Here is a 15545-nt window from a genome sequence, read left to right as displayed (position 1 = left end):
GGGTTAGAAGCAATAAAAGATAAAGCTTCTCTAAGCAGCATCTGTAATAAGAAGATAAAACATTCTTTAGACAAGGCTGAAGATTAAAACTCCCTACCGCCAATGTCCTCTGATTAGAGATTTGGTGGTTTCCGATACTGCAAACCCCAAGCATATGTCAGGGTCAGTACTGGCGATCTGTTTTAACATTCCGGCAATAGAAGCCACAGAAGAATTCGTAAGTGTGCATTTGTGGGTTTTAGATTTTTTATTATAAAAACAGTATTTATCCCACTCATTAAAATCACATTCAAAAATCGGCAAAAAATCCATAATAATAACCCAGAGAAACAAACCAGAGATCAATATTTACAGACACTGCAGGGACAGGGGTTTTTTATTCCACCCCTTGGAAGGAAGTGGGGGAAATCAGATGGCAGAACAGGCAAAATTCATCACGGGGGGGGGGGGGGGAGAGGAGGGGGCATGCAGCAGAGGCAATTGCATGCGCTTGGGGCATGAGACCTGACCCCCAACTGAAAGCCGTCCACCCCAACCCTCATTAATTGCAAATGAAAGGAGGAAGGATACAGGGACGATTCAACCTGAGATTTCTCACCATCCCGTGGGAGAAATCGTAACGCTTGGGTGGGAGGGAGCTTGAAAGGGAACACTGTTTTATACAAGGCATACTGGAAGGGGGAAGAGACGAGCAGGCTTAGCTTTTCAAACCCAACCTGGCCCCTTGGCACAAATTTATTTACAGAATCCTTCAGACACTTGGGAGTTGGCACGAAGCCTTGATCAGGCTGTTTTCAGCTACTGCAGTCCAGCTCCAGCCTCAAGAGGCCCTGACACGAGGCTCGGGCAGCTCCAAATCACTTTTGGCATGAAAGCCACTGCCCCTGCCTCTTTCCACAGCAAAAGCAGCATAGGTTTTGGCAGTGGAGACAGCAGAAATCGGGGCGATTCTCACCTGACTTCAAAGAAAAAGAGTTGGAGGCATTGATATATTCTGGGAAAGACAAACACGGGGGTTTCTGCAGATCTCTCCTGGGGTCACAGGGAGCACAACTTCATCTCTGCTAGGCTAACAGAAACAGGCACAAAACCATCTTGAAATTTGGCACCGTCGATTGAGAATGCCTCTTCAGGCCTGGAATGGCAAAGGATTTTTGTTCCTAAGGCTGCTGCTGCTGAAGAAGCAGCTGCTTTCCTGGCCAGGAAATATCTGATTTGGAATGGCAAATGATAACGATAAAAAGGTATTGATAAGGCTTAAGGACCTGGACAGAGCACTGGGAAAGAACAGGACTACATTTTTATTAGGAATCTCTATTACTGTAATTGTTTAAAGGCCAGACTTCATTCCCAGCCTGGAGTGGAACCTCAGCCAATCCTGAAATGCTTAGCAATGGACACCTACCCAACACTCTTTGGATAGGTGAAGAATGCATTCTTCAGACCTCTCTGGCGAGAACTAAGATAGGTTTCTTCGGGGTCTACCGTAGAACCCTTGTCAGAGTTCGGTATGGGAAGGGTCTGAATTTCAGATTGTCTTGTGGATTTCTCATTTCTGCTAGCGTGAAGAGGACTTATTTTAAGACAATGTACATTCCCAAAATGCCATGTCAACAAAGGCCCAAGCTAGCAGGATCTGTGGTATTCCTCTGGCACACATCTGGCACCACAGTGAGAAAGTAGGAAGGAACTGCTCAAGATGCCTGGCACACTTCAGATTTCCTTCTGCTGGTCCCATTTAGGGGCAAGGCCTTAATTTCAGCCTTGCTCAGTAAGGAATGAGTAGACTCTTATCCACCTTATCAGTCTCCTACCCCTGGAATGGGTATTGATCCCCATGTGCAGAGGGGATAGGGGAGGAGGGAACCTGTCCCACACTTTCTGAATACCCCCACCCCCTCATTATATTCCTGGGGTTTGGGTGGACGTCACAATGATCAGCAAGAAGAGACAGGAGAGAAGGGCGGGGGTGGTGGGCAAATCCAGCTGAATAAATTAAGGATGGGAAATGAAGTCAAGGAAGGTCAGAGGCCATTGGTACTGCTGCTGCTGCGCTGAATCAGTGGGACCTTGCTTAGCTCTACTACTGGAGAGCGTGGCTTATGTTTCATTTTGGGTACCCTCTGCAGCAGCTGTTGAGCTTCCTGATAAGCATCACGTAGCTCCTTCTTCCACTGCACCAGCTCAGGATCGCTCTGAAAGAAAGAGAAGATGTATTAATGGAGAAGCACGGAAAGGACACATTCCAAGACAACAGCAATAACTTCACTGAAGGAGGGTAGGAAAATTGGTTTTATTCTTCATCCTGTGAGCAAGTCTTTGCCTCTTATGGTGACAATCTGATCCAAAGCCCTCATTACAAATAAAGTTGTCTTTTTAAAGAATATTTGCTGTAAGGAGTCAGCAGTATGCTCACTAGATATTTTAGACTGAAACTTCCATCAAACATGAACAGTGGTTAGGACTCGTACTCCAATACCACTTATAATCCATTTAAGCTGAACTTGCAAAATATATATATATACTTTAACATGCATTAAGACTCTTGAGCTGTTGATCCAAATCAGCAAATTCATCTATCCTTTTAAAATTTAGATATAAATGATTAAAGCTTCCAGGGATTCCCTTAGTGCTTAGCACCATGTCTCTACGCCAGCTATTAGCACCAGTGTTTTCTCCCAGCCCAGGATAACAACTGGAGAGAGAGAATTTCAATCTGACCCAATCAGCATAGTCCTGGCCCCTGAGGATCCACTTATTATATGCTTTTTAGTGCCCACATACTCTGGAACCTGCAAATTGCAAAACCATTTTGATTACAAACATCTGGGACATTATTTAGCAAGATAAACTCCCTCTAGATATCCACGGAAAGCAACAAGACAGAAACGCTTAGCTTTGTTTCCCTAGCTTGCATTTCTCTAGAGAGAATGTAAATGTGGCTTTTAGTGACTGGGGAGTTTCTAGAACTTACTGCCTCCCAATATTGAAATAGAAGCTGCTTCTGATCCTCTACATTTATAAACTAGGCAATATTTGCGAAAATACAGTTAAGCTCCACTTGAAAACTTAACAGGCAGAGATAATTCTGAGAAGCATTTGCCAAGCATACATGACCACACTAAAACAATTTACTGTTCAAGTCACTTTTTCCATAAACTAAAGAGAGCTCCTGCTCTAGTCTCTAAGACAGCAAATAATGGGGATTTTAAGGAACTACAATTTTTAAAAAGGAACACAGATTAGTCTAGATGCAAGAGAATTTCAATTTAAATAGTTTTGCTCTTTTTCTATTTTGTGTGGAATAGAAAATTAACATCTTTCTTAGACAGATACCAAAGTTTAACTTCAACAAAGATTAAATAGACCACCAAAAAAGGAGAGGCTATATATGAGAGGTGAAAATCAAAACAAAACAACTTACATCACACTGCAAAACAAATTGCTTGCCTCCCCGGATCTTAAGCAGAATGCATTTTCGATCTTTTACTTGTGTCTCCTCCACTGACTGGATCTCTTCCATAGTAAGAAGGGACTGCTGTAATGCCCCCCCACCCCAACAAATATTTGATTAATGAAAACAATTTCCAATATATATCTTAAATATTTGTCTTTAAGAGTTTCCTTGTCTTTGCCTTAAACACACACAAATGTGTGCTTAACTCAGTATGCTATGTCTCCCGAAGCACACACAAATGAATGCTGAATTCTTCCAATCATGTATGGCAAGTCTTTAAACAACCCCTAGTCTGATATTATACCTTTCCCACCCTCTGGGAAAAAAGCTTGTTCCTTACCGGAGATTCTCCTTCTCCACGCCATTCCAAACGATTTGGGAAGAGGTAGAAGTATCGCCTCTGCCACTGGGTAAGGAAAGGGTTCCCAAGCTTTGACATATAGCCATGCATGATGCAGTCTTTGCCCAAGGCATAATCTGTGCAAAATAAGTGAAGATAACAATATGAAGGCTAACCAAAAAGTGTTACAGGGAGCAGAATGGGACGAGTACCAATGAATCCAGAATAGCCTTCCCACACTTAGAACAGGAAAGAAATACCAAGTTTCCAAAAAAGCAGATTCTTGCAGAATAATTCTGTTTTCGGCCAAGGGGTTTCTCATACAGAACAACGGGGCTCACCTTCCTCATGGCCCAACTGCTTGTTCTTTGCTCTTTTGCGGGCCTCCAGCTTGTCAGTCTCAGCATTGACTGTATCAAATACAGTCTCGGTCACCTCCTGCTGCCAGCGCTCTGAGATGGTGAGCGGAAAGTTGCGATAGAGCTCCTGGTCACTATCCAATAGCTGGGAGGAGAAACAAGTTATCGTCCTAAGTCTCCAGGATCAGAGGTTACCTATTTCTGGATATCCCACAACAGTCTTTCAATCAGTTTCAACAACCTTCTGCATGTGTTCTGCTTGCTCATTTGGAAAAAAGCCTATTGTTTTCCCCTGGACTCTTATTTGCTCCATCTCTGACCCTTCTATTAGGAATATCTACAGTTCCTTGCAGAGGTTTCGGATCCCATCCTTTCTACTACACCCTAATCTCCTCAGCACTATTCTCAACTAGGAACATATTCCTTCCCAAATCTCTTCAACTTTCAATGAATTACCATGTCACCTGTTCACAGGTTGACTAGCTCCATTTCCTAAGGCGGTGATGGCTAACCTTTTAAGTCACCATGTACCGACCTACATGCCAGAAATGGCGTGAAAAATCCATCCTGCCTGGACCGCGCAGCCTCGTTGGTCTTCACGTACGGAGGGACAGTGAAACCTGTAGAGCAGTGTTCAGGTGTGCATGTGCACATCAATACCTGAATTTCCGGGTTTTGGTGTGGATGCATGCCCAACAAAAATTTGGCTGTCATACATGTGCATGACGGAACCCCAAAAGTTTGGGTGCCAACTCGCGCTTGCGCACCAGAATGCTGCTCTTCTGGGTTTTGGTGCTCCAGTGTGCGTGAAGGCCACCTGACCAGCACGTGTGTGTTCGCAGGAATGCGGGATGCCAGGCTGTGCATCCCGCATGGGATGGCTCTGCATGCTGCTTCTGGCAGGCGTTCCATAAGTTCGTTCCCACGGTCCTAACGCATCGGGCTGGGTACAAAGTGTTGGACTAATTGGCCATTTGCCAGAAGAGCAATTCTTAACATTACTTTATGTGCACACCATTCCAAGCAAGAATATTCAGAAAGTATGTATTCATTCCTGAACTTCACTGCTTTTATTATCTAATAATGGTTGTCTAACAACAAACAAGTAGTAGTCACACATTGCTCTTCATTGGAAGTCTCCTGAATTGGAGGGGGGGGGGGAATCTATGGTTTTCTTCTAGATTATGTCTTCCATAAATAAGAAATCATATTGAGTAATAGAATAATTGATGTATTGGATCTTAATACAACGGACTTTGTATGCAATAGGCAAAATTTATGCAAAATTTATGTCACTTTTGTGATATTTTATTATGCAAGTAATATAATTTGTGTCCATTTACTTTTATTATCTTAATGAAGATAGTGGCATACTCTCTAATTTAATTGACAATCTAGAAGAGCAGGCACCTTATTTTCCACCCCTCTATTAATTCCACTGTATCCTTTCTCAAAGTCTTTTTAATTTTAAAAAAAATGAGATACTGGTCAAATCAACAAGATATTGTTACAACAAGATATTAAACTGATGTACAGCTGCAAACTATGACAACCAGTTCTTCAACTATCATGGATGCATGAGAGTAGTTCCAATTGCAGGAGTACAGCTCCAATTGGTGAAAGCAAACATAGGAAAATTATAAATATTGTGTTCCTGCTTCTAAGCTTCCAGGGAACTCTGGCTAATACTAGACACAAAGGGCGAAGCAAAATAATCTGATTCCACAAGTCACTCTGTACCAGCCCTTTCTCAGCACCAGCCTTCAGCCTAATCAGAATTCCTAGGTAGGCACAAGAAGGAGAAGGCTGGTCTGCACTGTTATTCCCTGTTGGCAAAACACAGACTTTTCTGTCTCTTGTGCTATTTCATCGCCTACTGCCTGGGTCTTTTCATTTTTCATATAAATTCAACCTGTTCGAGGTTTATTTTCTGAAGAAAAATGGAATGATTTTAAAATTGAAAACCCCATAACATAAAACTGCAGCTACTCAGCAGAGGACACCATAATTCTGGGGAGTCTCCTCGTGTACCTTAATTCCTTTGGTGTCTTCTTCATCAAATGAGCCAATATCAAAAGCATCTGCTGCATTTACCTCCCCACGTGGTGGAATCAAGGGTGGAGGATGCTACAAATAAACGATGAAATAAAGTTAGCAAAGAGCAGAAACCCTATCTTTTATTTTCTTCATGTGCTGTCCCCAGAGACAGAGATAGTTGAACTGTATTTAGGCATGTCTCTTTAAGATATTGCATTAGGGGAAATGTAGTGAAATTGCACTCTGGGTAATGTAGTTCTACATGTGACCACATTTGTGTATTCCTATTGGCTCTGCCTTGGGATGAGGGGTAATTGGAGAGAACATTCCAGAGGGTCTTTGTCTTCACTCTTTCACTAAGCCAGCCAGCATGTAGATGCTCCACCTAGAGCCTGGGTCAATTCAACCTCTTTTTACCTGCACAATGGGAAAGATTATACTGCAGAAGAATCGCATCATAACTGTGAGTTATTGTGAGAATTCCTGTAATAAAATGATCTGGGATATCTTATTGTGCTGAGTTATCTGACTGGGAAAAGTTGATTTGTACCAGGACACACCATCATAATGCCCAAATACATTTTATTTTCTTTCCCACTGGCCTTTCAGCTAGGGCTCCCCTCACCTTCTGGAGAAAAACCAGCTGCCAATCCACACCCTGGAAAAATGGATTCTCCTTTATTTCAAGTGACCTAATGAAAATATAGGAGAAAAAATAATGATCAACTTGGACTTTGCAATAGCTGGATCTAAAATTCGAGCTATGATGACCTTTATAAACAGCAAATATATCATGCTTATGTATTTTTATAATCAGTGAGGAATTCCATCAGTGTGGAATTTCAAATGTTAATTTAGACCTTGAGGGAATACAGATAAACCTAATTATATCAACATCAGTGGAATATTATCTTCTACTGGAATGCCCAATTTACTCAGAAAAGTACATGTGTCTATTGCTGCAGTTACAAAACTAAAAATTCTGTACGTATGCAGAAACAGCACAAATCAATATACAAAATCTATTCCATGAACTTCAAATCTAGTGCTGTTGTTTTTCTATTAAAATATGCTTCTCCTTCACTTTGAAACTTAGAGACAATGCTGCTTAAAGTCTCAGAAACTAGAGAAGTAACTGAATAAGACTTTGAATGGTTTTGGAAGTAGCAGTGAAATTATTATTCTGTGGGCTCCCTCCCCCTCCCACCATGGGTATCAAATACAAAGGAGGGGGCCACATAATAAAACTCCAAGATAAATTAGGCAAACATTCCAAATTTGCATAGTATACGGTAACATTTATTGTTCCAAAATCTGGATGACCGGGCCACAAAAATGATTAGCAGGGTATACATTTAATCAACAATATGTACTGTATACTGTTAAGAGGCATGTACAGAAAAGAACCCACGTCATCAGATGCATGGCACAAGTAAAGGTTTGGTTCATCCTTATGGGACATGTATCAAATCTAGGTACATGTAGATGCATTTATCCAGAGACTACATTGTATCTTATAAGGGTTAGAGAACAAAAGAAATAAATTGAATAATGTATTATTTTATGAAATGGTAAATGAACCATAATATAATGCAAAAACAGGGTTGCTGGTTGATCTTTCTTACACGGGAAAATATGTTTTTTGTAAAAAAGCAATAGCACTTCATGTTTTCAAATTAGTTATTTATTATTTTTCTGAAAACCTTTACATTTCAACTCCTGATCTATATTCAATGCTAATCAGAAAATCATGAAAATAAAAGCCTTACTTATAAGAAAACAATATTTCTGGAGTTTACATAACACTGATGTGTTTTCCTAGTATACCCATGCTACAAGGTTACGCTGAGTTATCAGATTGTTGGGTTGAATTTGCAACTGAGGAATGGAGAAAATTGGCAGCCTTGAAAACTAAGGCAGCAGTCAGATACTGTGGAATATTTTTTATGAAGCTGGTTCTGTTTAACATTAACTTCCAGGTTTTGAAGTTTTGTTCATATTGTCTCTACAGTAATAGATTCAGGAAATATGTTTTGCTAGCCAGGTATAGTGGTACCTCTATAGCTTGTTCCTCTATACCTCGTTCCATGACCAGGTTCTTAAGTAGAAAAGTTTGTAAGAAGAAGCAATTTTTCCCATAGGAATCAATGTAAAAGCAAATAATGTGTGCGATTGGGGAAAACCACAGGGAGGGTGTAGGCCCTGTTTCCTCCTATGAAATTCCTAGAGAGGCCCCATGGAGGCTTCTCCCCACCTTTTCCAAACCTGTTTGCTCCCAGGAGATTCCTAGAGAGGCCCCACAGAGGCTTCTCCCCATCTTTTCTGGCCCTCTTTCCTCCCAGGAGATTCCTAGAGAGGCCCCACAGAGACTTCTCCCTGCCTTTTCCAGTTACAGTTTCAGAGGCTCAGGTTTGTAAGTGGAAAATGGTTCTTGAGAAGAGGTAAAAAAATCTTGAACACCCGGTTCTTATCTAGAAAAGTTCATAAGTAGAGGCGTTTGTAGGTAGAGGTACCGCTGTATATGAAAAGAATATACAGTGATACCTCGTCTTACAAACGCCTCGTCATACAAACTTTTCGAGATACAAACCCGGGGTTTAAGATTTTTTTGCCTCTTCTTACAAACTATTTTCACCTTACAAACCCACTGCCGCCGCTGGGATCGCCCACCTCCGGACTTCCATTGCCAGCGAAGCACCGTTTTTAGTTTAGTTTAATCAGATTTGTATGCCGCCCCTCTCCGCAGACTCGGGGCGGCTCACAGCAACAACAACACAATGTAAAACAAATCTAATATTTAAGCTAATTTAAAAAAACACCACAAATTAAAACCAATCATACACACTAGCGTACCATGCATAAATTTTATAAGCCTAGGGGGAGGGAACATGTCAATTCCCCCATGCCTGACGACAGAGGTGGGTTTTAAGGAGCTTACGAAAGGCTAGGAGGGTGGGGGCAACTCTGATATCTGGGGGGAGTTGGTTCCAAAGGGTCGGGGCCGCCACAGAGAAGGCTCTTCCCCTGGGTCCCGCCAAATGACATTGTTTAGTTGACGGGACCCGGAGAAGGCCAACTCTGTGGGACCTAACTGGTCGCTGGGATTCGTGCGGCAGAAGGCGGTCCCGGAGATATTCTGGTCCAGTGCCATGAAGGGCTTTATAGGTCATAACCAACACTTTGAATTGTGACCGGAAACTGATCGGCAACCAATGCAGACTGCGGAGTTTTTGTGCTGCTGGGATTCCCCTGAGGCTCCCCTCCATGGGAAACCCCACCTCCGGACTTCCGTTGCCAGTGAAGTGCTCATTTTTGCAATGCTGAGATTCCCCTGCTGGGATTCCCCTGCAGCATTGCAAAAACACAGAAGTCCGGAGGTGGTGTTTCCCATGGAGGGGAGCCTCAGGGGAATCCCAGCAGCACAAAAACGGGCGCTTCGGCTGGCAAAAGGAGTGAATTTTGGGCTTGCACGCATTAATCGCTTTTCCATTGATTCCTATGGGAAACACTGTTTCGTCTTACAAACTTTTCACCTTAAGAACCTCATCCCGGAACCAATTAAGTTTGTAAGACAAGGTATCACTGTATTCTTGGCAGGTTTTTATTTTTCTTAAGTAAGAAATAAAGGAATTGTTCTCACCTGATTGCCAAACCCAACTCTATTCTATGTAGAACTTTGTCTATAACCGAACATGGATGTGTAAACTTAAAACTCCGGCCCATCCCCTACATCTCACACAGTCCTTCAGCACCTTGGCAGGACACTCACCCTCGACCCATACAGCCCAACCGACGGTTGACATCTCTCTGTAACAGTCCCTCCAGCAAAGAACGTAGCTCAGGTGAAAAGGAATCTGGTAGTTCCACAGCCTGTTGAAACAGGGCAGGTTTAGTTAAAAGGTGAGAGATTGGAGAGGAATCCAAACAGAATACACCAGAATCCTAATTCCTTCAACCTTTGAAGCCATTATTTATTATTCACTCGGGCTATCAGAGAAGACAATATTCCCCATTCCAGAAGCTGTGGGCGATCCCACAGAAATAGTGAAGAACTTGGGTCTGACAGCAATGCCATCATAATTCTAGTAGAAGGAAAGGAAGAATGCTAATATGCCACCCCAAAATCACATGCAATCGGTCTGTTTCATTTCACACAGCCCTCAGCATTATTCTGCTGCTTGAAAACTACAGACCTACTGGGAGTTACATTCACTTCTATCCTGTGCTTGGATATGTTTCTGTAAGAGATAAATGGGTTCAAATGCAATGGAATATAGTAAAGAGGAAGGAGAACTGAATAGTTTTGCAGAGTCCATCTATTTATAACTGTGGTTTTGCCCCATATCAACAGGGTCCAGAGGGCTGTTTCTGTATCAAGACATTTTCACAGAAACAAGGTTCCCTATCTCCATGTATAAATCCTCAAATAATTCTGATGATGATGATAAAATACATAAACCACGGACACTGCAAAACCTGGAGAGAGCAAAATAGAGAAAGAACTGGAGAAGAATCACAAAGACCTGCAAATAGCAGTAAATAACTGTGGAAAAAGAAAACAAAGATAATACTAATAGTGATGGGTGCCTTGGGTGTAATTTCAGATCCAGAGCACCAATTGAACACCATGCATTGACAAAATCAGCATCACTCAATTTCAAAAGGCAGGTTTACTTGGAACAGCTTAGACCCTGGGACAATAATTTTAATATTATTAAACAATATTGGCCTATCACAAGTCCTTGGGAATGACTCAATAACTGAAGGATAACGGCTATGATCCTGGCGCCATCTGGATAGCATCAAGTTGAAGAAAATTACTGGTACTTGGCAAGTCAAACTCCAAGGTTAGTTTACAGATCCTACACCACCATCCCCCTCCCCGACCTTATAGTCCTGGAGCTTCCTAAAGTCACTGTGGCTGAGCATGCCCACTTCAGTTAGCCACCTTGTTTTATTTAATAGATCGCTTAATTACACAGGTCAATTTAACTGGAGGTTCATCAACATTGAAATCAAAATATAACTTGTCTTCCTGGTTTCATACTTGATGATAAACCTTTTCCAAATATCCTGGGTGTATTTATGCACCACATTTATCTTCTAGTTAGTGGGATGCAAGCAACTGTATGTTGGCGTTAAAGGAAGTCTTTACATTGGAGAGACCAAACTTTCCCAGCATAGTGTGAACACATTTAAATTAAAACTGTGTTTTGGTTCTGCTTATGGCAAAAGGTGACCAAACTAACCAGTACCAGCCTTTTTAGCAGGGAATGCTATAAATGACACATCCATAAGACTGGTAACCTACTTTACACATTCCCTATCCCACCTAAACATTTTATATGAAAATCTTAATTGGGTAAAGCCATGATAAGCAATGGAAGTCTGCATCAGCAGATGAGAGAAAAATACATTTAAAACAGCTATAAAAATGAGAAAGATAATATAATATGTATAATGGGTTTAAATAGTTAAGCTTAAAAGAGAAAGAGAAAATGCAATGATTTTGATGTAGGAATTTATTATTTGAAGTGATTTGAAATAATGTAAGTTATGGAAGCCATTGGTAACTTATAACACATAACTGATATACACTGTATTGATTACAGTACTGTTAAAAATTAAAAATAAAACTGATAAAATAATTTGGATTAAGACTGGAGCAGGTCAGTGCTGTAAAAAGTATACACAGTTCCCTGTCGAAGATAATATGTTGAAGAATGGAATTGGTACAAATTCTATAAATATTAGTGCCCAAGCAAAACTGATGCATAATAAATTCTTTGTACTGTGAGGAGATTGAAAAAGACTGCAGGTGATGTAATTGGAAAAGTACTAAAATATGAATGTGGAGTACAGCTTATTTAATGTGTGAGGACACCATCTGGGCCTGACAATTGAAAAATGCTTTTATTGTCCTCTACAAAAGGATGGGAAGCAACAGTGAATATGAAAAGTCCAGAAGGATTAATCTACTGGAAAGTTGTTTGGCAGAATTTTTATTGAAGGGATGTGGTAGGTAATAATGTTCTTTTTAATGTTCTTTCTCTTTCTTGTGCTGCTTCTTACTCCTTTTCTGCATTTTATGTAACATTATGAGATGCCAAAAGAAGATAGAGTGATATGTGCGTTTGTTTGTTTATTGGATTTGTATGCCGCCCCTCTCCATAGATTCGGGGCGGCTAACAACAATAATAAAAACAGCATAAACAATCCAATATTAAAACAGTTAAAAACCCTTATTATAAAACCAAACATACATACAGGCATACCATGCATAAAATTGTGACGGCCTAGGGGGAAAGAGTATCTCAGTTCCCCCATGCCTGGCAGCAGAGGTGGGTTTTAAGAAGCTTACGAAAGGCAAGGAGGGTGGGGGCAATTCTAATCTCTGGGGGGAGTTGGTTCCAGAGGGCCGGGGCCGCCACAGAGAAGGCTCTCCCCCTTGCATGTATGGTCTCTCCAATGTCAGCATTTAAAAGTTATCCAATTAAAGTAACTAGCAGTAATTGCTGAAAGACAATTCTATTTCTTCTAGCTAGAGACAGACCCGTGACAAGGGTTAGATCACTTTCAAAGGGACACAGTTAAGAACAAGTCTATTCCAGCAAGAGAAATAAAAAAGGAATCTTTAAATTTAAAAAGGGTATAAGTTTAAATACCAATTCCTGAGGAAGATGGAAACAACATGGAGATTTTCTTCCCTAGTCTTTCAGCTTTTATCTCGGAAACTGGATGCTGGACTAGGTGGGTTTTGGATTGTTTCAAAAAAGCCTGCGTTACACACTGAAGATCTTTTGATAATTCTATATTGGGGTGGGTTTTTTTTTATTTTTTTATTATTATTATTATTATTATTATTATTATTATTATTATTATTATTATTATTATTAATTAGATTTGTATGCCGCCCCTCTCCGTAGACTCGGGGCAGCTCACAACAGAATAAAACAGTTCATAACAAATCTAATAATTTACAATTTAAAATATTTTTAAAACCCCATTATTAAGCAGACATATGTAGAATCATACCATACATAAATTGTATATTAGCCTGTTAGTATCAGCTTCCCAAATAGATTCCAATTCCATTACCATTACCACATGAAGTAAATGCCCATGTATAAAAAACTGTATTTCTGAGATACAGTGAAAGATAAAAGGGAAGTAGCATTCAACTATCAATCTGGCTGAGTCATCTTGTCCCTTTCCTCAAATAGTAAAGTGTCTTAAGGTAGCACCGAGTATCACAACCCCTTTTTTCTTCCTTTCCCCCTATTTCTTACTTCAGTTTGACTGCTGTTTCTTTACCAACCAAAATGGAGGTAATGCTAGGCTTGTGGGAATCCCAAAGTCTACCGAAGCCAAACTTTATTAAAAAAAAAAGTCCAGTGGGCAGAAAACAAATCCTATAGTCATGATATACTGAATAAAGCCAAAAAAACCACCACCCCAGATTGTCATGAAATTAAAGAGGAAACTATAGAACTCAGTATAGCTGGCTGGTCAACAATGAACTACTGCACTCCATCAGCCTGAATTTTGTTTGTGGCCCTACTTACTTAAAACACATTGTTTTAATTTTGCTATTTGGATTATTGTTTTAAAATCAAGAATGTTTTGTATTCTTGAGTCTCAATCACTCAGTGTGATGAGGCCCACTTTTCCCGTGTTTTCTAAGGGGACAGTGCAATTGTCTACTGAATTTTGAGAGCTACAGCAATAACTTCTCTTCAGGCTTTGAAGGTCTTAATTGCACCTGCCTTATGTCAAACTGAAACTCTCAGACTTGGAAAATGAATTGTGATGGGGTAATGGAAGAGAAACTTATCAAAATACTGAGTGGTAGTGGAATTAGCAAAGAACTATTTTCAAATAAATGCCTGGACAGATATTCAAATGAGCTATCACTTGATAAAGTTATCAAGTAGGTGCACAGTATAGCAGGAGGAGAATCCAGTGGTTCACCTCTGCAAGGATTCAAATACAGTGGTACCTCTACTTATGAACTTAATTCATTCTGTGACCAGGTTCCTAAGTAGAAAAGTTTGTTTAGAAGAAGCAATTTTTTCCCATATGAATCAATGTAAAAGCAAATAATGTGCGCGATTGGGGAAACCACAGGAAGGGGGGAGGCCCTGTTTCTTCCCAAGAGATTCCTAGAGAGGCCCCATGGAGGCTTCTCCCTGCCTTTCCTGGCCGTTTTCTCCCAGGAGATTCCTAGAGAGGCCCCATGGAAGCTTCTCCCCACCTTTTCCAGCCCCGTTTCCTCCCAAGAGATTCCTAGAGAGACCCCATGGAAGCTTCTCCCTGCCTTTTCTGGCCCTGTTTCCTCCCAGGAGATTCCTAGAGAGGCTCTGTGGAGCTTCTCCCCACCTTTTCCAGCCCCGTTTCCTCCCAAGAGATTCCTAGAGAGACCCCATGGAAGCTTCTCCCTGCCTTTTCTGGCCCTGTTTCCTCCCAGGAGATTCCTAGAGAGGCCCTGTGGAGCTTCTCCCCACCTTTTCCAGCTGTGTTTCCTCCCAAGAGATTCCTAGAGAGGCCCTACAGAGGCTTCTCCCCGCCTTTTCCGGTTACAGTTTTGGAGGCTCGGGTTTGTAAGTGGAAAATGGTTCTTGAGAAGAGGCAAAAAAATCTTGAACACACGGTTCTTATCTAGAAAAGTTCGTAAGTAGAGGCGTTTGTAGGTAGAGGTACCACTGTATAGCATTTGAGGTGAGGGCTGGTTCAACAAGGAGGATAGAGGTCATTTTTATAGACCAAAGGGAGAGAGAAGTGCACATTCTCTGAAAATGGGAAGATTGGAATCAAAGCTTACCCCTTACTAATTTAATAAATAAAAGTAACTTACCATAGTGAGTGTCATGCGATCGATCTCATGTTTGTCTTTAGTCTTGTGCTGTCGAAAAGGGCTATGCCTGTATAAGAACAAGAACGTCAAAGGAAAATTCAAGAAATTTCTCTTTGTCTACTATCTTCTCCAGCCAGTTACAACTCATTTGAGTGATTGTTTCTACGTACTGCACTTTCTCAGCATATTTGGCCACTTACCCCCTCAGAAGCTTGAATAGCATGCATCCCAAAGAAAACCAATCAGCACTGCTGTCATAGGCCACGCCCTTCTGCAACACCTCTGGTGCCATGTACCCATGTGTGCCACTGCAGAGAGGACCACACCAAAAATTAGAAGGCGCAGAGCATCAGGCTAAAGGTTTATTAGCACGATGTATCAAAGGAAAACAGAATATTTCCTACTTTCCCATCAGATATTTGCACTGCATTTTTTCCCCTATCTTATGTGGTTTGTAAATGGAAGCAATTACTACGGTAATTCCTCCTTGCATCACCA

General features: G+C 41.1%; 1 protein-coding gene across 2 annotated transcripts in view; it reads right to left on the bottom strand.

Moving 5' to 3' along the window:
* Window positions 1-228: 228 nt before the first annotated feature.
* Window positions 229-15545, bottom strand: part of GRK2 (G protein-coupled receptor kinase 2) — a 50930-nt gene continuing 35613 nt past the window's right edge. For both annotated transcript variants that reach the window (XM_070727689.1, XM_070727680.1), the window contains exons 13-21: window positions 15248-15355; window positions 15048-15114; window positions 9963-10063; window positions 6819-6885; window positions 6188-6283; window positions 4139-4301; window positions 3798-3934; window positions 3425-3538; window positions 229-2195 (exon numbers count right to left, since the gene is read on the bottom strand). In XM_070727689.1, coding sequence (XP_070583790.1) covers window positions 2025-2195; window positions 3425-3538; window positions 3798-3934; window positions 4139-4301; window positions 6188-6283; window positions 6819-6885; window positions 9963-10063; window positions 15048-15114; window positions 15248-15355 — 1024 coding nt within the window. In that variant the 3' untranslated portion in view covers window positions 229-2024. The remainder of the gene's footprint in view (window positions 2196-3424; window positions 3539-3797; window positions 3935-4138; window positions 4302-6187; window positions 6284-6818; window positions 6886-9962; window positions 10064-15047; window positions 15115-15247; window positions 15356-15545) is intronic.

The sequence above is a fragment of the Erythrolamprus reginae genome, chromosome 1 (assembly GCF_031021105.1).
Source record: "Erythrolamprus reginae isolate rEryReg1 chromosome 1, rEryReg1.hap1, whole genome shotgun sequence".
NCBI lineage: Eukaryota > Metazoa > Chordata > Lepidosauria > Squamata > Dipsadidae > Erythrolamprus > Erythrolamprus reginae.
This window is presented reverse-complemented; position numbering and strand designations above follow the sequence as displayed.